The sequence below is a fragment of the Taudactylus pleione genome, unplaced genomic scaffold (genome assembly GCF_031769625.1).
Source record: "Taudactylus pleione unplaced genomic scaffold, aTauple2 ptg000129l, whole genome shotgun sequence".
Lineage (NCBI taxonomy): Eukaryota > Metazoa > Chordata > Amphibia > Anura > Myobatrachidae > Taudactylus > Taudactylus pleione.
The window spans coordinates 15,780,831-15,804,126 of record NW_028284531.1 but is presented as its reverse complement, the minus strand read 5'-3'; the positions used below and the strand labels follow the sequence as shown (position 1 = coordinate 15,804,126).

At 41.9% G+C, this 23,296-nt stretch overlaps 1 protein-coding gene across 1 annotated transcript in view; it reads left to right on the top strand.

Annotated features, from left to right (window-relative positions):
• STRC (stereocilin) overlaps positions 1-20,742 on the top strand; it is an 86,201-nt gene extending 65,459 nt beyond the window's left edge. The window contains exons 14-28 of the mRNA XM_088473003.1: positions 749-892; positions 3,470-3,528; positions 3,697-3,820; positions 3,904-3,995; positions 6,710-6,845; positions 7,687-7,886; positions 8,379-8,469; positions 9,966-10,140; positions 12,163-12,332; positions 14,297-14,452; positions 14,800-14,942; positions 16,192-16,340; positions 17,097-17,194; positions 18,024-18,171; positions 20,303-20,742. Of these exons, the coding sequence (XP_088329129.1) occupies positions 749-892; positions 3,470-3,528; positions 3,697-3,820; positions 3,904-3,995; positions 6,710-6,845; positions 7,687-7,886; positions 8,379-8,469; positions 9,966-10,140; positions 12,163-12,332; positions 14,297-14,452; positions 14,800-14,942; positions 16,192-16,340; positions 17,097-17,194; positions 18,024-18,171; positions 20,303-20,382 (1,965 nt within the window). The 3' untranslated portion in view covers positions 20,383-20,742. The remainder of the gene's footprint in view (positions 1-748; positions 893-3,469; positions 3,529-3,696; positions 3,821-3,903; positions 3,996-6,709; positions 6,846-7,686; positions 7,887-8,378; positions 8,470-9,965; positions 10,141-12,162; positions 12,333-14,296; positions 14,453-14,799; positions 14,943-16,191; positions 16,341-17,096; positions 17,195-18,023; positions 18,172-20,302) is intronic.
• Positions 20,743-23,296: the final 2,554 nt, after the last annotated feature.

Sequence of the window (23,296 nt, the reverse complement as noted above, 5' to 3'; positions counted from 1 at the left end):
GACAGCATTACTAATGGTGCTTATTAACCAGTATCATTGCATAGCTTCACCTTTCTTGTTCTATATTGTGGGAAGTGTGACAACACTGAAGGTTATTTACAAAGTGCTAAATATTTGCTCCTCAGTGCCAGACCATGTTTAGACCCACCATGTGGCTCTGTTAATGCAAGTAAACCTAGATTTACACAGAGGTGCATGGGTTTAAGGGGCGAGAAGGTGTTTTCATAACTGAAGTTTGTAAGGGTGGAGGGGATTTGCTGGATAGAGTGACGGCATTCCTTGTAAAGGATGTAGTAGGTGCACTGAAATACCTAGCGTTACAGAGCAGTCCAGTTACATTTTACAGTCCAATATTACTGAAATGAAATAAATGGTGGGAGAGAGCAAGTTGGTAAGAGTTCAGTGCAGTGGGGCACATGGACATTTTCTTTCTGCAATAGGACTTCTTCTCCAGCTCAGAACTGGTGGTCTCCAGACCTTGTCCTCTGGGACCACGTTTGGGTTTCTGTGTTGCATTGTGGCAGAGGACCACTCCTGGTGCATTAGCATATTAGCTGTACGGCATTGCACAGCCGCTTCCCTGCTGCTGTACAATACCATACAACTCTTAATTCAGGCCCCATATTTCCATTTACACTCTAAGGAAAGTAATAAAAGTGTCACTCACACAAAAGTGCCGCTTGTATTAGAGACTGTCCAATAACAAATATAGTTATCTGGTTTGTTTGTTTCTTTCCTGCTCATGTAGAAGTATATCCATGATGTTGAACTATGGCCCGAGCAGTTCTCATGTCTTCTACCCTTTGCGCCATTGAAGCTGTTGCACTTGGACACACAGGTACTGCTCAAGAACATGAGTCTGTATGGAGAGCTTGCCTGGATGCCTCAGCAGGTATATTACTATATCGGTACAAATGTCAAAGCCAAGTATTCTGCTGCTGGTGCCTTTATATATCATTATTTACACAACTACAATCATTTACTGTACTTTGATTGTATCACTTGCAGGGGATATAGTCAGGATGCTCTGAAGGGGATGTAGTCAGGATGCCGGCGGCCAGAATGCCGACCACCAGAATCCCGACACTGAAACCCGGCATGGGACTTAAAAGTAGGCATCTAAATACTGACGCCTATCATTAGTCCCACGCCGAAATCCCAACGCCCGGCATACCGAACGTAGGTAAGCTGGGTGTCGGGAACTGTTAGTTACGGCGGGGGAGGGTTAGGTTTAGGCACCCCCGGAAGGACCTAGGCTAAAGCACCTCCCCGGGAGGGTTAGGGATAGGCTAGGGGAAGGGGGGGGTTAGGGTTAGGCACCGGGAGGGTTAGGTTTAGGGTGCAGGGGAGGGGGGGTTAGGGTTAGGCTCCACTAGGGGGACTTAGGGTTAGGCACCACCCCCGGAGTCTTAAGGTTAGGCACCCCCAAGGGAGGGTTAGGGGTAGGGGGGTAGAGGGGAGGGTTAACTATACTTACCAGCCGCGGCAGGATTTTCTGCTGTCGGGCTTGCTGGGTTGGGATTTGAACCGGAGGCTTTTAAGCCGTCTGTATTTCATACCCAACCCCATGATAGGGTTGACCATCGACAGGGCTGCCATCAATGGTCAATGATTGAAACCAGCAGTAAGAAACTTTTGATGAGTGAGCAATCAACGGTTTAAAACCACACATGTGCAGACTGCGGCCAGCATTTCACCATTGATGGCCTCCCGTTGATGGTAACATTAAACATATTGCTAGCACTGCAGGATGTCAATCATTATGCTGCAAGCTCCTCATCTGATGTCCAAAATTGCGAACCCCCAAATTCTGCTCCCATGTATGTCCATGTATGGCTCATGTTATTCAGTTTATCGTTAAAAGATAACTGATACATAGCCCAGAATGTTACCAGCAGTCAGGGTTCTTCGAAAAATCTCAGCCATCACTGGGGAAAATGCAACTTTTTAAAATAAATAGTTGCATTTTGGTCTCTCGTCAACTTGTCTCTATGCTTGTACAGAGTAATAAAATAGATACAGGACATCCAAACATGTATTATCATGAAAAGGTCAATATATAATTGCATTTGCCGTGTGACATCAAATCACAGACTGGTACAATAAACGTACCTGTATAGTTGTATTATCATTAGTGGGCCTCATTCAGAGATGTATGCAAACCCGATATTTAGCGTACATGGTGGGGCGCCTGCTCATGCCCAGCACCCATTCTGTATCGTCACACGCAGTGCGCCCTGATCCACAACCTGATTGACAATTTTCAATCAGACTGCAGCCTTCCGGGGCGGGGGGCGGGTGGTGCTGGCCTCCGTTATGTAAAATGGGGCCGTCGCTCCTGTCTTCTGTGAGTGCCGAGGCCAGGGTCTGCATCTTCCTGGCCTTGGCTAGATAGCTGTGAGGGCCAATCTAAGTAACCTCAGGGTTTCCCAGATGACAGATGATGTTGTAGAAGATCCGATGCTGTGTCTTAGGATGCAGCACTCAGATCTGCAATGCTGTCAGGAAGCGTCTTTTGTCCTGCTGCATTAGTATATTTTACATTGCTGCATTCATCTCTGAATCAGGCCCAGTATTATTATCTGTTATTTATATGGCACCACAAGTGTTCCATAGGGGTAACACATGACAATTTGCACAATTATGGGATAGTACTTACACATATCTTACACATATGCATTATAATAACCGTACTCAGATTACATAATTATGTGGAGAACACAGAGGAGAGAGGGAATCTACTATAGTATATAATAATTTGAGGTGTATGATCATCAGTGGATAGAAAGTCACCGGAGCAATTCAACATTGTTCTCATGCAGACACAGCTGATCCGAAAATGTGTTGTCCCCGCGATGTCCTTTACTGCTATTTCCCACAGCAGTGAAGATTAGCGCTGCTGAGTCTGACTCGGCAGTGTTACTGCACATGCGCAACCTTTGGCAAAAGGAGCCGGACGGGGGCAAAGGGATTGTAAATGGTTCCCTCTTCGCAACCTGGGATTCCTTCCCATAGGAAGTAGCTGCAGTCCGAAAACAAACGCCATCTAAAGGCGTAAGTTCCCACTGTCAAACTCCGAAAATATATTATTTTTGGAGGTTGGTGAATTTAGGTCCCTATACTAGTGTATGGGGACATCGGCCACATTGGGGCTGAAAGGTAAGCAGGAGATATCTGTGATGTCTCCTGCGTTACCTTTATAATGAATAACCCTGACACCTAGTTTGCACAAAATTGTTAAATTTCATCCACTTTTGTAGACATTAAGTGATGATGAACGGACCCCCATATCTTTTGCACCCTCTTATGGGTAATGAAGTTATGCCCTCTTATGGGTAATGAAGTTATGCCGTCAGATTAGTTATACGCTCTACCGGTGAATATTATTTTGGTAGCAATTAGGGTTACAGTGCAACAAATACAAACGGGATATATGCAATGTCAGTGCCTTTATTATATCTTTCAACAGACCCAATTCCTTTGGAGGAAGATTCAGGCTGGTGCAAATCTGACCAAGAACACAATCCTGTAAGTCCACTTGTAATGTGACAGGACAACCTCCAGGTGGAGCACTGAACATTGCATTTTCTGCACTAGCATGATGGCAAAGCTCTGTATTTCTGTTGTGAAATCTACAAGCAAACTCTATATGTAGGATGATAATAACTTTGTCTCATTTACTTTCCCTATGAATAGCTCCCTCGGGACTCTGGCTAATGGGATCGAATGTGACAACCTGCAGCAACTCAACACCCTTTCAGAAATTAGAGATGTGGTTAAGTATCTGCAAGGGATCCCTAGTGGTCTACGCAAAAGTCTTGTAAGAACTAGTGTTTGATAAAAGCCAGTAAGTTTAGCGTTTCGGGTTCCATGTGTTAAGGTCGCCTTGTTTATATTTTATAGAGGAAGTGCATCTTGGAGGAAATTCAGAAGCGTCTTGAGCTGTCTTGGGAAGACACAGGCTGGATGGGACCTGAGTTTATCACAGATCTCCCGCAAGTGCTCTTATTGCAATGTGCATGACTTTGAAAAAAAGGGGTTTGAGTGGGGTCCGCACTCGACAACCAGTTGGATCATATATCAATTCCAAGATAATAGTAGTAATAATAATAATAATAATCAGAAAACCAACATTAAGGTCTTAATCTGAAATAAATTGTAATAAGACTTTTACTATGGTTGGTGGTGCTACCAGACAAATTTGTAGAAATCATAAATAAACAATTATGTGAAGAAGCAAAAGGACAAAAAAAGTCTTACTGGTGCACTCTTAAAACAGTTTGAATAGGACAAATGAAAAGGATAAGTAATTAACAGCAGAAAAATAAGTTTGAAAGATAATACTTAACTTTTACTACTCAATTTTAAAGAAGAGAAGACACAGAGAGTGTATAAATAGATGCACATCTAAGTGTCTGAGATCTCAAAAATAAATAAACATATTAGAATACATAATATATCAATAAATCATACATATGAGAAAGATCTTGGTGAAAATATTGGTACCCAATTCCTAGTGGTTAATATTAACTCATAAATAAATCATAAATTGCTAGGAGAATTGAGATACAAAACCCACCTTCTTCAATAGTAGACTGTGTGAGCAAAATTATTGCTCTACCAATTGTTGGTTTAAACACATAAAAAAGAGAAACACAGCCGCGTCTAAATCTTAATGTACATAAAAAAATATATATGAGAGCATCCAAGATAGTAAAGAATCTATCTTAGTCCTTAAATACACTCTGACAGATGGTAATGCTAACTTACACGAGGTACTTAGTAAGAGAATAATTTAGAGTTGTTATCACAATTTCATCATTCCATATGAGGTATCATTGGTGAACACATCTGTAATAAAAGTGCAAAGTGCCTATAATAATCGATATCACAAAATTGATGCTTGTAAACCACAAATAATGAATTGATTCACAAAAATTCATTTATAAGTATACCTCTAATTAAAGTGTCGAGTGCTTACGATGGTCATTATTGAATAATTAGTGCAAATAGAACACAAAAGAATGGATTCAATCATATAAATTCAAAATATTGAAAAACACTCAGACAACTATTAGTGCTCACTCAGACGAGGTACTTGATAGGAAAAATCTGAATCAATACTCAAAACAACAGAATTTGTATATCTGCATGTTAATGGTCTGAAAATAGTTCATATGGTAATCACGTAGATGAACAATTAGTAAGACTCAGTGACAGATGTACTTGATTCAAGTTGTTACTTCTAATTAATTATTCCATGTGAGAGTTCTTGTGTGAACACATCCATAATTAAAGTGCAATGTGCTTGTGATGATCAATATCCCATAATCAATGCTTATAAAAGACACATAATCTATTGATTACCTAATATGTGTGATTTATTGATATATTATGTATTCTAATATGTTTATTTATTTTTGAGATCTCAGACACTAATGCTGGGCATACACGGCAAGATAAAATGTCTGTTAGACCGACAGACATTTTATCTGGCCGGCTGCCAGCCACAGATGTCCGCGGCATACACTGTGAGAGAAATCTCACAGTGTATAACCCGACATCCGCGCTCCGCCCCCGGCGGAGGAGACATTTCCCTGGAAATGGCTGTCTGTCGACCGCGCTGGGCATACACTGCCCGATGCGGCCGACAGTTACCGGGTAAATATCGCATCGGACGGGCATGCTGGACAATCCAGCATTAGATGTGCATCTATTTATACACTCTCTGTGTCTTCTCTTCTTTAAAATTGAGTAGTAAAAGTTAAGTATTATCTTTCAAACTTATGTTTCTGCTGTTAATTACTTATCCTTTTCATTTGTCCTATTCAAACTGTTTTAAGAGTGCACCAGTAAGACTTTTTTTGTCCTTTGCTTCTTCGTATAATTGTTTATTAATGTGCATGACTTGTATGTGTAAATATATAGTACTAGGCAGACTGATATTTCAGGGACCAGAAACCATAATATATAATATTGAGTAATGCAGAAGCAACAAAATACAGTTTGTGAAAAGATTAAGGGTAATTTCCAAAACTGCATAACTGTAGTCCCACATGTTTTGTGGCAAATACCCCCTTATTTATGAATCACATGGGGCTTAGCAAGGCAATATAATGGTGACTGCAGGGATGCAAAATGTTGCTCCTTCTACTGGAACTATCATAGTGGTAATGAGGAAAAGTACTGGGTAAAAAATCGCCCCCATAAAAAAAATGACCCACCAACATACCATTGTGATCCGGTCTTCATTTACAAACAGCCAGCTTGGGAAAATGCTTGTGATGGAAAAGAGCCGCAACTAATAGCAACAGTTCTGATGTTTCTTCACCTCAGGATTTACTAAAGCCATAAGTAAGGTTATACCATGCAGTAGTATAAAAGAGAAAGTGAAAGTTTATTTAATTGAATGGGTTGGCAGGAAAGGGGTAGGTGGATGTTCTTTGATGGACTGTGATGTGACAATTACCCCATTATACATGGTATAGTGTCTAAATTAGAAATTATATACATTCCAAAACAATCCAAATATGGTACAACCATGGAATCTGTGAGACACCACTAAACATCTTTGCTACTATCTTTGACAACTTTCCATTTGTATTGCAACAACTGAGTGAGAAGGTAACTGTATGCTGGAGTGTCACCAAGCTGTAACCACTCCACAGCCAGGACAGCATGACAACACTCTATTCTCCTGTTTCTCCAGTGTGAAGCTGATTGACAGACTTTCCAATGACTCGGTGAAGCTGTTCCTGGAACATGCACATAAACATCCAAAAGGTTTCATGGAGCTTCAGCCTTATAAAAAATCTATCTTAGCTGAAAGAGCTCTTCATGTCTTGGTATGAAAACTTACATTTCTGGTTGTTCCTATATGAACCCACATTTTATACTTCATACACATGCCCTCATATAAATCTCAGTTATAGGGCTTGTTCTCCTTATGTACCTAGTTATTTGATCTCCTGTCATTTTTCTCCAAATAGTGTTTGCTTGGCTTGTGTAGTCACTGTGTCACATCATTTAGGTGTAAAGCTGAGTCTATGAGAATGGCCATAAATTGCCCTTATTGGTAAGTGTCTACACACGCAGAGGTACCTGGACAGAATATTATATATATGATTTTTCTTTTAAATTGTACAAATAGAAAAACATTTCAAGTACTTTCCAGCACCCTGAGGAAAAGACATGGAGAGTATTTAAAATGTTGGTCTATTTGTACAATATAACGGAATATTGAAAAATCAGGGGAACACCGCCTGTTCTTTGTGTGGAGATTTGTTACTCCATTGTTTGGAACCTGTTAAATATATATTATCAGATATAAATAGGCATTAATTAGGGATTAGATGAGAATTAACCTAACAAAATGATCCCTTCAATTCACATAAGTAGCATGTACTAGCATGCACAGAAAGAAATGATAACTGGTGCTATTATCATATATAGATTCATATGTCACATAGTAAGACGTGTAATATATCCAGACATTTATAAAAAGCAGATGTACAAATGGGGATGGCTTTCTATACATTGTCCATTTGTTTGTTTATATTTATTATATGATAAAGAATATAGGATATTTTTTTTCATAACTAATCGTATAAGTGAAATGACTGACACATTCCATTAGGGTACTGGGAATTGAATAGTGTGAAATGAAGGGTATCACTATTTTGTTAGGATATCCCAATATATGGAGAAATAACCGCACAACACCTGGATCTTTTGGGACCTTTGGTAGGATTTATTGGAGAAGAAAGCATATCCCGCATCAACAGGAAGCATCTGCTGCTCCACCTGGATGAGCTGAAGACATATTGTTTGTCTGAGGAATTCAGTGGACACCTCGGTCAGATCTTGGTAGAAGACGACCTGCTCGGGTATATGTATTATAAACTCTTTCTTTCTGTCCAACGGTCTACGCAACAAATGGGGTTCAGGCACAACATATGTTATATATCATATTTATGCCATTGTATTTGCTATTTCACATAAGGCAGCTCCAACTTCTGATTGTTTATTTATTTTCTAGTTTTTGTAGCAATGTTGCTGATCTCTACAAAATAATGAAGCCTTAGTTCTGCAGCACAGATTGTAATTGTAAAAGTTGTTTTTCAACCACTGTGCAGCAGAAAGTGAATAGGGATTTTAGGATCATTGTTTTAGGCACTGACTGTGGAACCAAAACTAAAACCAAATGTGTGGCTGCCTTCATGAATGACTTTCTAATGATACTGTAGTTATGCTGAGTGCAGAACATCACTATCACTATATCACATGTGCCTTTACTAAATTAGTGTCTACCTATGTTCTGTCCTGTGGTTATAGTGATGAAACATCCTACTAATAAATTACCTATCACTGTTCTACAGGCATCCTACTCAATGGACACCAAGACATATAGAGCAAATTGGGAGGCTGATCTTTTATCTGACTCCAGAAAACATTCACTCTGTGCCCAAGGTAAGAGACTGTGTTTAAGTTATGATTATGGTGTTGAATATATTTTCATATTTTTTGTTCTCCTTATTACTTCTACATTTAGGGCCTGATTCATCATGGATCGCAATTGCCGACACGTACGCAGATCGGCCGATGGTGCGTACTGAGTATGCACCATAGTACGCGTGAGTTAGCATTGTGATCGCCCTGCGATCACCTACGCAGATATAAAGCCATCGCTGAGTGAGTGACGTCAGGTCAGCATTTGGGGGTGGTGACGGGGGAGTGGTCAGAGAAAAGCTGACGTGTCTGTCCGTTTGAACGCCATTACTCGGGCCTGCATTACTTAGCCACAGCACAGCGTACGCAGCTTGTGTACTCACTACATACGACGAGGTTAGCAATTTCTGAGGACGGTCAGACCTGTTGGAATTGTGCGTGAGGGACTGATGTTACTATATAGTAGCCATGTATAAGCAGGATTAGAAGGTAGTACGGATGTGTGAAAGCGATAGTGGGCGTCTCTATGCTGGCTTTGGGTGTCTCTATACTAGCTTTGTGATTGCAGTCATTAGCATATTTTCGCAGCAGACCTGCATGCGTAATCACCTCTGTGATCCATACTGAATCAGGCCCTTAGTCTTTTATCATACATACCGTAACTGTGGCCTAGGTTTGGACAGAATATGAATTTTTAAGGCAACAGTACACCTAAGCTCTCCAAACACATTAGTCTCAATTTGGATTAACTACATAAGCATGTCTGATACAGATGTGCCCAGTTACAATGTGGCTGAACGAGCCACAAACGTGTGCACACATTGTGCCATGCGATTCCCCGCACCTGCATATGCTACGGTATGCTATGGCGCGCACTGCGACCGCAACATGCATACCTATGGAGGCACATCCATGAACGCAGTTCGGGTATCTGCTCACGGGCCTGCATCTTGCGCTATGCGTAGCGTGATTTGCTGCACCAGCGGCATGCATATAGCTGGGCATATCTGTAGGGCCAAAAGAGTTAGGGCCAAAGATACAGAAACAGGGTGGTCACCTAGGGTGTCAATGCTTTAAGGTCATCTAAAACTCTGAATGTCACTAATTCAGTGCTTTTATTTTCCCCACGACTCTCCCTACACACTGAGCTCTGGCCACTGACGTGGAAGGGCAGGGTATTATATGGGGAATGTGGCACTGGGTTATGATGTCAGAATCCAATGTCACAATCCTATTCTGTCAGATTAGCAGAAGATGTTGTTCCATGGTAAGTAGCAATAGGTTGGGTCATTCCATGAGCAGGGGGGACCTGAGGAGGGGGGAACACATAGATGTGCCTATGGAGCCCATGGCTCTTCCATCAGGTCAATATGTGTTCAGTCTATACACACAAAAGTAATAACATGCGGTAAAACACATTCCCTCCTTTATATACTTCTGTAATGTACTGTTCATACATCTTGTGGAAGTAATTGAAGCCCCTATAATTATTACTGTATCTGTTGGCTTGTTGCGAGGTTGTGCTGGGACCGGACACTTTGGAATGGCTCCTAGAGAGCCAGAGAGAATGGGAAGTTAGTGAAATCGGGAAGATCTGTACCAGACAAAGCTCACATCTTCAGGGCAGGACATGGAAGAACAAGATGGTCCTGACATCTGCTTTAACCATGAGTGGTTTTAGAGGCCATCGAGGTGAGATTGCATGAAGTTGGCTGTGTTTCTTTGAGACAAATTCACAGCTTATAGTATTGTTGGTATCAAAATAATGTCAGAACACCATGCTGTAAGTAGGATGATGTGTGCTATGTAGTTATATATTAGATGGGAACACTACTCCTTCTCTGTACCAGATTCTTCCTCCCACCATGACTCCCCACTTGGTGGTGCCCATCATCAAAGCTATATCACCATAAAACTTATTTCAATGTGTTCCATTCATTTTCTTACTTATTTTACATTAGCTATAGTCTGTGTTGAAGTTAATAAAGTGGATGGACACCTTTATTTTACTTTCAATATGTGTTAGACAAGTGTGAAAGAGATATATATGTTGCTAGGTCCAAAACCTTGGTCCCTTCTTTAGGTTTCAAAGCACTAAGGACCTCATTCAGAGCCGGTCGCACAGAGCGTGTGGTCGGTCTGAATGAGGGGAGGACCTCTTGAATTTTCAAGACGTCCTCCTTTGCGGTGGTAAGGCTGTCTAAGGTGATGGTCAAGACCATCGCGACCAATGGGGCTTACGACGAGACCCTAGGGTAGGGTCTCCCTTGTCGTAAGCCCCGGAAAGCTTCTGGCTCTGTCACCCCCCCGGCCCGCCTTCCAAACGGGGCGAGCTGTCAATCAACATCGACAGCTCGCCCCCTTTGGATCGAGACCCGCTACGACCGGCGCTGTCGGTCGTAGCGGGTCTCACGCATGCGCACGGCGACGGCGCCGTCGTGCGCATGCTCTGTGGGGGGCCATCGACCCGGTCCGAGCGCATCAGCGCTAACGACCGGGTCTGAATGACCCTCTAAGTGCTCACCAGCTGGGCTTTCCCTCTGGTCCATGGCTGGGAATTTGCAGCTACATCATACCACTAGCATCATGTGAATGGCAGCCCAAACACCAGGGCCATCACTAGGGTAGTGCGACCTGTGCCATGGCACAGGGCACCGCAGGGCAGGGGGCGCTGTTTGGGCCTGTCAATTTTCCTGTTCATTATCATTCTCACTTGTAGCTTCCTCTTCTTTTATTCCCATCATCTCCTGACCTGCCCTATCTCTTCCCTGGCCCTTCCCCATGAAGCCATGGCCCTTTATCATGTGCACTATCTTATGCCCCTAATTAAAAAATGGGGGGGGGGCGCCAAAGCTCTCTCTGGCACAGGACACCAAAAAGTCTAGTTAGGGCTCTGCCAAACACTACTGGAGATAATCGCCAGGGGACTGTCAGCCAGGATGATGTCTGTAGTATTGCTTGAACACAAATGAATGGTTAGTGCAGTGAAACTAATGAAGTAGGTAAGGAATACATGGTGCTACTAATAGAAACTCATATTAAAAGACAAAAGTAGAAAATGGAATTTAATTGGTATTAAATAAAAACACATTTAACAATTTCTTCAGCACAGCTTAGTTTGGGAAATAAACATAAAGACAAGGAGATGTAGTCTGGAAGCCGACGGTCTAACTGCCGACGCCAGCTTCCAGACTCTCTAATCCTGGCGTGGTGCTAATGACAGGCGTCATTAACCATACGCCGGAAGACAGACGCCCGACAAACCGAACGAAGGTAAGCCGGGTGCGGACAGCCGCGGGGGGGGGGAGGGTTAGGTTTAGGGCTCGCGGGGGGACTTAGGGTTAGGCACCCCCCCAGGACGGTTAGGTTTAGGCTAGGGGGAGGGGGGTTAGGTTTAGGCACACCCGGGGGGAGGTTATGGTTAGGCACCCTGCTGGGGGACTTAGGTTTAGGCAGCGGGAAAGGGGGTTTAGGTTTAGGCACTTAGAGGGGGGATTAGGGTTAGGCACTTGAGGGGGAGGTTAGGGTTAGGCACCCCCAAGGGAGGGTTAGGGGGTAGAATTAGGTTAGCGATACTTACCTTAGGGACGATCGGGATCTTCACCCTTGTCGGGCTGCTGCTGTCAGGATTTGCCGGCGGTAATACTTATTACACACCCAAGACAAGAGCAGACACCAGGTGGATTTATTAATGTGACGTTCTTGTCTTCGCAGAGCCAATCCCTAGTTGTGCAGACATGAGAGCAACCTTCCCTTCAGCATGGAGCTCGGCTCAGATTAGCGGGATGGCGTTGTGGGAGTTTGAAGGCTGTCTGGGCATAATCACTGAAGATCTGGATCTTTCTGCTGACCAGGCAAAAGCCGCACTAACAAAAGCTAAACAGGTAAAATATGCCTCAATTCCACAATGTTTATAAATCTCTGCCCTGATATCATGTTCTAGTCCAACATCTTGGGGACCAGCACAGATCTATAGCCAATTTTTTCTATTTTTCACGTCCATATTTGGTTTAAACACTTTTCTATAACGTGTAGGTATGCTCCTTTCTATCATGTGCATCGAGAGTCATAGGGCCTGATTCACTACGGATCGCAACTGTGAATGCAATTGCGATTACGCACGCAGTTCAACTGCGATAGTATGCTAATCCATTGTGGTCGCTATGCCATCACAGCACTACACAAGGATGCCCATTTTATTTAGCACACATCCATAATGTTTAGCAAGATTGCAAAACCATCGGTACAGTCGAGTACAATCGCAGCCTCACGCACACTTGCACAATGTCTGACGTTACTCGGGAATTTCTAACTTCATAGCATGCTATGAGTACTCAAGCTGCATACGGCATCACAGTGGCTAATTTATGCGTTTCGCAGACCACCCCCGCATCACCGCCCACAAACAGCACATCCTGTCAATCACTGTGCGATGGTTCTGCATAGTCACTGCGATCACAATCCAGATTGCAGCGGCTGGTTCGCGCATGCATGTGCAGATCGCAACAATCGCCTGATTGCGTGTGTAATCGCAGTTGCGAACAGTAGTGAATCAAGTCCAGACTTAATTAATACAATACTGTTCCCAGGCCAAATATTACATTAGCAAGCCCCATACTATAAAACATGAAAAATAGCATAGAACTGTATCTCTGTACAAAGCAGCATGATCACCCAGATATCGGGAATAAGGAAACACTTCCTGATTTAGGGGCTGATTCAACAGTGGACGGAATTGCAAAGCCGCACACAAGGGGCTTTGCAATTCCGTCCTGCTAAAATTCTAATGCTGCAGGAGGCGTCTGAAGTGAAGAGACGTTTCCTGTCAGCATCTGCGATCCCAGCGCTGCGACCGAGATCTGAGCTTTTCATCACCATTGCAACTATCGGTTGTGTGGCACTGGCTAGCTGAGTAGCTTGGCCAATTTGTGAGGCTAGGAAGGCTGCGACCATGGATGCTGATCCTGGCCTCGTCCCTCCCAAGAAACAGGGGCAACACGTGGGCAGGCCTTACCAGCACCAGCCCACAAACGCCTCTAATTGTCAATCAGGCAGAGGCATAGGGGGGACTGCATGCGATCTCGCAGGACATGTTCTGCACATGCGCAGATAATCGTGAATCTACGTGAACATGTAAAAGTGCCTCCTCTGCCGAATCAGCCCCTTAATCCGTTGTTGTCCTTTTGGATAAAATCATGCTTCCAGCTGTCCAGCACTTCCCGGGAAATATGGCCATCCAAGAAGTCCTGCGAGAACAGTGCCAGTTATCAGCAATAATGGCCTTTGTGATGCCAGTAGTCTGGGACCTCAATAAACCCAAATGACAATGGCCATTTAGTAAGGCATGGTAATAAAAATGCAGTGGTATCCAATGAGCCTGCATGGCACATTAAAAAACATATACAGTAATTCATTAAATATTGAGCAAACTGGTGAGAGAGGTTGCCAAGCAGCCTTAACCGTTATTTTCAAATAGCCTGGCACCCTGGTCTCGCTACTCAAACTTTAACACTTTAATTTCCAAATAGCTAAGTTCTTTGGTAACAGTGCCACAGAATTGTGTGCAGCCAGGAAACCTGAATATGGTTACATTGTACAAGGCAGCTTAACATGTTGGTGGGTGATTATTTAAATTAAAATCAAATAATAACAATATGTAAATATAGTTTGTTTATACAGGTATGTGTTTATTTAAAAACAAGCTCTAAACGTATGTCAGTATCAACCATTATATTCTGAACTGTTTTTGTTTTGTTGAGAGCTGACAAACTGTTATCTAGCACAAGTGTATTTATCCTAAAGCCTTTATATTTAATGTTCATATCACATATTGTTGTTTATGTAACAGTTGTTTGGTCCAGTTAAGACTATGAATCTGGTGCAGATTCTTCAGCTGGGAAACCTTGTAACACTCATGACGGAGAAAGACCTGCAGGAGATGGATACGTCAGACTGGGGAGTTGTGTCTTTTCTGGGCAGGATGGACGGCTGGACAACTAAACAGGTCTGCCATATAAAAAGATGACTCTTAATAGATATTGAAGAATTTATGTTTAATTATGTGTTACTAATTTCTGTTACATTTTAATTTACTCTAAATGACAGCCAACATTGACAGTTTATTGTGTACTATCTACTAAGGGTCTAATTAAACATTCTGAGATTGGGGGCAGATACAGTTTAATTCTTGTATTTCACTTCTATTCTCATAATTCCAGCAGGCAGTATAGTATGCTGTCACCTAGCAATTAACAGATGTTTCTTGACAGTAGATGTGATGGGCCTTAGTTTACAAGGTTCTATATCAATGATTAGAATGTACCAACCTTAATGACCATTGTTTTTCTGCAGATGAGGTCGTTAGTGTCCAACATTCTTCGTCAGAGCAGGAAAGCGGCATCAGGTCTGGATCTTATGGAGCTGACCGCACTCGGGCATTTGCTCTGTGGCCTTAGAGTAGAGGAACTAAAGAAAATAAACATTCCGGAATTCAGGTTGGTTTGTTAGAATGTTCTTGTTATAACTGAAAAATACTGAGAATATTGATGCATGAATTAGGTATGTCTCCTTCCTGTACCTTACAGTACACCTTCTTATTAATAGAATTGTGGAGCTCTGCAATCTAATGGGCTTACTAACCAAATTTGGCCAAGTGACATTATACTCCAGCTGCCTCCATATGCTGAGGCCAGGTGCAGTAACACAGGGGGGACGTGGGGCTGTCAGAGGCACAGAAACGACCCCAGGGTGAGGTGGCCATTCCTCATCAGCGGCCAGCACATAATTTTCACAGGGGGCCCAACATTTACCCCCACATGCTTGGTCAGGGATTCTATTACTTAGGGACTGAGGCTTCAGTACTGACCAAATTCAGAACATCCAGTACAGTGCAGATATCGTCATTATTACAAACAAGCTTCCTTATACTCAGATTATACTGAGAGGAATGCATAGCCAAAGCAGAATTACAGTGGATAGCAGGGACAATAATCAGAATATAGAAGTACATGACTGCTGAACAATGACATAGTTGCATAAAACTTCTGTGGGACATCACCATCTGAAAGCCACCCATAACTGTTGGAAAGACCTCCCTGATGTAACATTCAGGATATCATTCCTGCAGTCCTTAGAATAGATGGACAATGAAGGAGACTAGATAAGAGACAGAGCAATGAGCAGGGAGACGAGAGACGAGGTAGGCCAGACCAGGTGCAAAAGGAAAAACTAGGGGAACAAACACGGGTAATGTAGATAAAAGCCAAGTTAAACAATCAAAGGGTAATAAATATGCAGACATGAGTTAACAGGCAGGACAAGGAGTGCATACAAACAGTTCACAAAAGAGGCAATATTTTCAGACAATGATTAAGCTGGATAGATAGACATGAGATATAGGTAGTATGGGAAAAACAGCCAAAGACATGATCATTATAATGTGTGTTTTGTTATTGTAGTTGAGGCTGTTATGAGGGGTGAAAGTTTGGATGACTAGGGTATCAGTTTGTTATGTGCATCAGGACACTGGCTTTGCTATTGCCACCAATCCCAAAAGAAGTTCCCATGTAATTGTTAAAGCCCTAATGAAGAGGTCTACACCGAGACTTCCGCTTTATTTGTCTATAGTTTTTCAAGATAATTAGATGATATTGTAAAAATCTAATTTCTGTATTAAGCAGTCTCCATAACTAAGAATTTCCATATTGCTAATTGACACAACAATTCCACATATGTCCCCTGCAGCCAGGCAGCTGTATTTGTAGGTACACTAAAACTGAAGTGCACCGAGGCTCAGATGGAAATCTTGACCAATTTCTTAACATCCAACTCAGCATTTGGTGTGGTCAGCAGGTGGGGTCCAGAGATCTTCACAGAGGTTGGTACACTTGCAGGTGAGCTATATTCATGGAGCCTCATCCTCCTTGTAATTTCAACTATTCCTAGGCTTCAACCAGAATCCTACACTCAGGACCAACTGACCACAGAGAAGTTCTGAACAAGCTCTTATACCAAAGGTCCCAGGCTCACCAAGATGTTAGCAATCAACCTGCTAATGTAGCCATGCCTGCCTCTATGGCTTATACAGCCAGTGATAACAACCAGTTACACAATATGTCAGGGTGTCAGTTAACATCTGCATTAGATGATGGGATTAGGGCGTAACAGGAATAGTCACATGCCTATTCCTAATTATATACACCCATACCTGCATTTTTTTCATATACTGTTTGTTTTGCCCATTAAGCTGTCCAGTGTTAATAAATTCATCGCCAGTCAGCATTTAGTAGAGAAGTGATATCACAAGGCTTTTTTTGTTGCCAATTATTATCATAGGCTTCATTTTATGCCATTAATCTGCACACTCGTCTGCCGTCTATCAGATAGCCAGCCACAGACAGTTCCTCTACAGATTTATGAGTGATTCTGCAGTTAAAACAATACATAACTGTAGAGCAAAAATTGATTTCTAATGTGAACAATCCAATTATCAGTAAAGCACAGCATTATGACATTTAATCTTTTCATGAGTCCTTTGCCAGATGTGATTAGACCAATGATCCTTGGCAGGCTCACATATCACAGAGAGATAATATACCTGTCTGTAAGTGGCTCTGACCTTTCATGTTTTTCTTTTGGAAACTTATTAGCTGGCCTTCCGGACATTGTGCTGTCGTCTTTGATAAGAGATCAGATACAAGCTTTAACACCTGATGCAATAACCCTTATTTCCGCACCAAAATTTGCTGTAAGTAAATGTGTGTCTGCATTGTTATAAGGCCCTGTTATCTCTCTCTTATCATGAAATGAACACAAATCAGGTAGAGCCAATCAAGAAGCTGCCCACGGGAGGAAAACATTGGATTCACTCACATAGGTGAGGATGGGGGAGGGTTCGGAAGTGCACGCTTATGTTACACGTCACAATACAAGTCTTTCCTACTTACAGAGTGGTATATAGTCTTAAGGTCAACAACACAATTTCGACAGCTATGATGTCGACATAGTTAAAATTTAGACGAGGAACGCGTCGACATTCTCAGAATGTTGCCATGTGAAATGCTGACATTGTAAAATATCAGCATCAGAGTTAGGCTGTAGGATGGGAGGGTTAGGGTTAGACACAAGGGGGAGGTTAGGTTTAGGCTTCAGAGGGGGGGGGAGTTAGGCACTACAGGGAAGGTAAAGCTGGGTACACACAGTACCATGTGTACCCAGTGATGCTACGCCCCAATGATTGGTTTCTCTGCAGTGCTGAGAGCTCACTGTTCTGCAGCATGTAAGAAATGAGTAATAGTCACATCTGTCTGATAAGTGATGTTTAACTTTTAACACATTGGGAAAGGAGATGAGTATGAGAGTCCAGACATCTGTCCTTTCTAATTCACATTACAGTAATGAGTGGGCATACTAGTAGATTGCTTAGAGATGACTGTCACATAAAAGGTAATAATATTATTATCAAATAATTGAATTATTTTATTATTGGTGCCCTGCATTTGATTCAGACTTGCCTGTAAGCAATACCCAATAAATACTATCACACACACACAGTGACAGGGTATTTGTCATATCAGGTTGTGTTTAGTCCGGCTCAGCTTTCCTGCTTCACCAGCGATCAGGCTACAGCAGTCACTCCTGAACAGTATGAACATCTCAGCTACCAGCAACGTCAGGCCATCTCCAGTGCTCAGTATGAAGGGGACGTTCATCAGGATCCCCGTGGTAAAGTCTTTGTCTTATTTGTAGACAGTGTTATGTGTGTGGCCATTCCAAGCTCGTATTAAACTGGTGAAACAGGGGCGACATTTGGTCACGTGACCATCAGTTCTGCCATTTTCAGGAACGCTGCCCAGCGCCACCCACTCCTTGCCCCCATATGCAGCAGCCTGTTATTCTGATTAACAGGCTGTGGCTTAGGGGCACTGCGTGCGACTATGCAGGACCCGTTCTTTACATGCACAGAACAGGTCATGCGCATGCGCAGTCCCCCCCTCATCGAAGTTGTAAGCAAACCATCGGGTTTGTGTACAACTCTGAATCAGACCCATAGACTTGGGCTAAGGCCTGGGCCACTTCCCAATTTTCCTAAATCATCTTTTACAACACCCAATGTTACCACATTCATAGTATTCCAATGCCAATATTCCAACAGAACTTATCCCTTACAAGTCCCAAAATCAGGACTGCATATCTCCCAACTCTCCTGATTTACGTGAGATAGTGAAGATTGTTTTTTTATTAAACTGTCAGAATGTTGGTAATGTGTTCTCTGAACTAGATCTCTGCCACGTTGTGCAGGCACTGGAGGAGTTTATTTAAGGGAAGTGGGTTGGGGATGACTTAGAGCTTCAGAAGTGCTATGCATGTCCCTGGATGACATGATTCACAATGTGATGTGACTCAGTGGTGTCACTGGGGATGGTGACACGCAGTGCGGTAAATAGACCCCAAAAGACATCCCCCCAAAAAGGCATTGGCCTTTCCTGTAAGGGGCAGTTTCATCACTCTGGAGGCGTGCCCTGCACTCTCGGAGATGTTGGGCTACCCCCAGAGACTCCCCCCACACTGTCGGCTCCTCCTCAGTGACTGAGAGGCGGCTCTACATAATAACATCACAGTGCCATGCTCGGCTCTTGGTCACTGAGGAGGAGCCGACATTTTGGTGTCACCCCCTCAGAGAGTGATACCTGGTCCTGTCCAAACCCTCCTAGTGATACCCGGTCCGGTCCACACCACTGCTGTGATAATGCTCTTACTGGCAAAATTATCAATAATTTTTACTAAAATAATGTGAAAACGTGCCTTGTTCACATTATTTTAGTATGAACTAAATGTATCAAAGGGCTTTTTTTATGAGTTTTCCACCAAGCCCTTAAATTTGCAATCTGTTAGTAAGCAGATCAGATTTTCCATACCTGTAATGGAAATTGCGATCTGTTTCATATTTATTAAAGATAAATTGTAAAACAATAATGGGAGGAGCCTTGTGATAATAATGCCATCTTCAGATGGCATTATGCAGGCTTCCCTCTGTTTCCCCTACTCCTGCTTTGCCCTTCCTGTATGCTGACAGGCAGAGCAGAGCCCGGAGCAAGCAACCTTTGTGTCTAAATAGACCACAGGCTGATCACAGAGAAAATGAAATAGTGAAAATAATAAAATTAAAGTTACCTGCACTCTGCATCCAGGGATCTGTGATCTGTAGGCTCCTTCTCTGTGACCCTGGTCAGCTGATCTGTGCCAGGACTTTCACTGCACCTCAGCTGACCGGGTCGCAGAGAAGAAGCTCACCAATCACCGGTCCTGGTACAGGTAAGCTTAATATGATTTATTTTCTATTATAACTAGGGAGAGGGGCAGGAGTGCGGGGATTCCCAGGAACAGGGCGTCCTCACAAGCTTTGTCACGTAATGCAAATTTTGATACATTCTTGTGATGTATTCAACTGTCGCACTGCGAATTTAGTCAAATTTTTCACTACACAACCACATTTTATTGTGATAAATATGCCCCTTCATGTGATGTAATTATGCTCCCAAAGTGATAAGACCATTCCCCCGTTTTAGAGGAGTCATGGCAATGCCTCAATTCTGGGAGGTATGGGATTGTTTCCCAAAGTCTGTACTATTGGCAGTAAGAACAGATTCACAATAAACTCAATTATTATGGGAATAAACATTAATAAGCAATTTTGACAAATAACATTGTCCAACTGTTCTTTAACTGCTGGCAACATTCTGTAGTTCTATAAAGAGAATATTCACCAACAGTGGCATAAATGTTACCTTCTCAGTGTGTAGTTCTAGAGATGACTTGAATGATGTCCTGACAACTTGTTTTCCTTTGTCCACAGGAGAAAATAATAAAGCGAGGTCACTTGCTGCCGGGAATCCTGCCCTCTATGTAATGCCACTGCTTTTATTCCTAGTCTGAGCCCCAGTATCCCAGCCTAGCTGGTTGGCATTTTAAGAAATGTTTTTGTAAAACAGAGTTTATAAATCCTACATGGATTTTTTTTATTGCATTCTACTGGTGATGTATTCTAAATACCCTTTGGGAGTTAGCTTGTCATTCCCAAAGTATATTTGTTTGGCAAAAGAAAGGGTTATGTGAAGGCTCCAATGAAATTACCTGCAGCATGTCCGATACAGATGATGGACGGCCATAATGGGGAAGAAAACAAGGATTTCTTGCAAAGATTAAAGATACTCACGCTCTGCAATGATGCAGATCCTCTTGTCATCATTAAATGTTATCTATACCAATGTTGGGCTGATATATACATGGATCACAATGAAATCCAGTTACATATTTTTACACTAAAATACACAATAATCTACAATATCAACATATCTAGATAATAATCTTGTGGCAAGGTTATAGAGCAACCAAGCTGTTCATGTATCAAATAAGCTAATGCTGAAACTTTACATTGATCCCGTTGCTTGGGCAGTAGGATTGTCCTGTGTGTGACTGGCTTCATACCCGTACATTTCTGTAGTGTGGTTGATCCTTATTATCACCATAAGCAGACTCCTCCATCTGTTTGAATGTAGGTCACAGAGAAAGTGATGGAAAACACATGCAATTAATAATTATCAGTTTGTGAATGGACCCTTAGTAATACCCAACACTGGAACACATTATTAACACCTTTATCCAATCTGCACATATTACTTAGTCCTCCATAACTGCCCTACACAGTTTCTGCCTGAATATATCAATATACAGCCAGGCTGAATGAGCCTTGAGATACTGATTTGTTTGTTTGAGTCCATACATGTTGACTGCAATGTCTACAGTATATGCTTACTAATGATGGCAAAGAGATCATGTAGATTTTTATTTGAAGACTGTTATATTCTATCTGGGAACAATTTTACTAAAAAAATTGTCATTGTTGTTCTTAAACCAGGCCGTTTTTTTTTAAACCCGACATGCCGATCGTTAATCAAAAACGGTGATCTACGGACATCAATGATCGGTGATCCCGCTGAGAATCTGGTGTAAATTCAACATGTTAAAAATCCCCAACTTGATGATTCCAACAATTTTTGGGTCAAAATTGGGGAATAGAGATTGTCCAACATGTTGGAATTCCCTGATCCCCTGACCCCGGCTTCAGCAGAACGGAGAATAGGCCTGATACAGTCCAGATGTATGGGCCCTATTCGTTGTTCATTATATATCTGTATGCTAGCTGACATCCACATATTTACCTCTAGTGAGAAAAGAGGTTTATTTTTCCTTGCACGAGGAGATTTACCTACTGCTCATGTGGAGCCTCCTCTGACCATGTTAACCGTTATCAACTCTGACACCATCTGTTCAACAGTGAGGCTGCTTAAAATAGTATAAAATAGGCCCCACACAGAATGACACACTACAGGGATTTAACTCTTTAGGAAATATCTGTGAGCCCTTATTAATACTGCTCTGGCACAGATTGTTCTACTATTTAGGTCAGAATGGATCTTATTCACACATTCTGCACTTGCCATGTGTATAGTGTCCTGTCCTAAGAGATTAATGCAGATTTCAGACTTCATGGCAGTTTTTGTATCAGTCTATGAAGTGCCTGTGATGTAAATGTATTTTGTGTAGACACTATATTGTGACAGTACACATGGTTTCTGACGCTTTTCTCCAAACCTAGCTCAGACATTGGTACAACCCTTGTTGAGAATCCCCGAAGTAAGTCACCAGGGGGTATATTTACTAAAGATCGAATTTGGATTCTGTTTGATTTTGCCATTTAATTTTGGTTAGATTTCCATTCGATTTTGATATTAGAGATTTACTGAAGCCAAAATCGAATAGAAAACAGAATTTAACTCAAAATTGAATATAGTCAAAACATAAATGTTTTTCCATAGTCAATATAGGATCCCTTCATTTACCAACATTCAATTTGAAAATCGAACGGAAATCGAACACAAAATCAAACTTCAAATCCTGAAATGAATAGATTAATGAGAGACAGTCAATTTGAGCTTCTAAACACCATTCTATTGGCTGGAAATTGATTGTGATGCCTTTAAAAGTTCCCAAAAGCATGTGGTGCAGTCTGGCTGTAGGAATAATGGCTGCACAAGGCTATGCTATGCTGTGCACCTATCTGCGGTATCAGGGGTGTAACTAGGTCTTTGGGGGCCCCATAGCACAGGTGCACACAGGCCCCCCCCATGGTGTATATGTATATACACATGCACATGTATACAATAGATATATATCTATATGTATATACTGTATACATATAAATATATATATATATATATTTAGGTATATATATATGTATACATATAAACATATATATATATGTTTAAGATGAGCATATTATATTTCTGCAGAAATTCTAAATCACTTTCACTTTTCTAGAGTGTGCACAAGTGTTTCCAATTTTTTCCCCTGTTAATTAGCGTGCATGTGATACATTTGGCCCAATAGGAAGTAATGAGGAAGTTGAGTTCGATTTTGCATTTGATTTTAATGGGGATTTGAGGTTCGATTTTGGAAGGGATTTCATAAACTGAACACAAAATCCCTTCTTAAAATCAACCAAAATCAAACTTGATTTGAAAATCGAATGCAAAATCGAATGTTAGAAAATGAGGGATTTGTTAAGGAATTTTGCAGTTCGATTTAAATTTTATCGATTAATAAAATCAAATACCAATTCGAACTTTAGTAAATTTACCCGTTGATTTTGAAATCAGTGTTCTTCAGATAGAATTATTTATTAAAATAATGAATATACCTGACTCTTTTCTTTGTTGAATCAAATTGGTGGTGCAGGAGGGGGAAGAGGTTTAGATCTAGGGGCCTGATTCAGACCCGTCCTCTATGC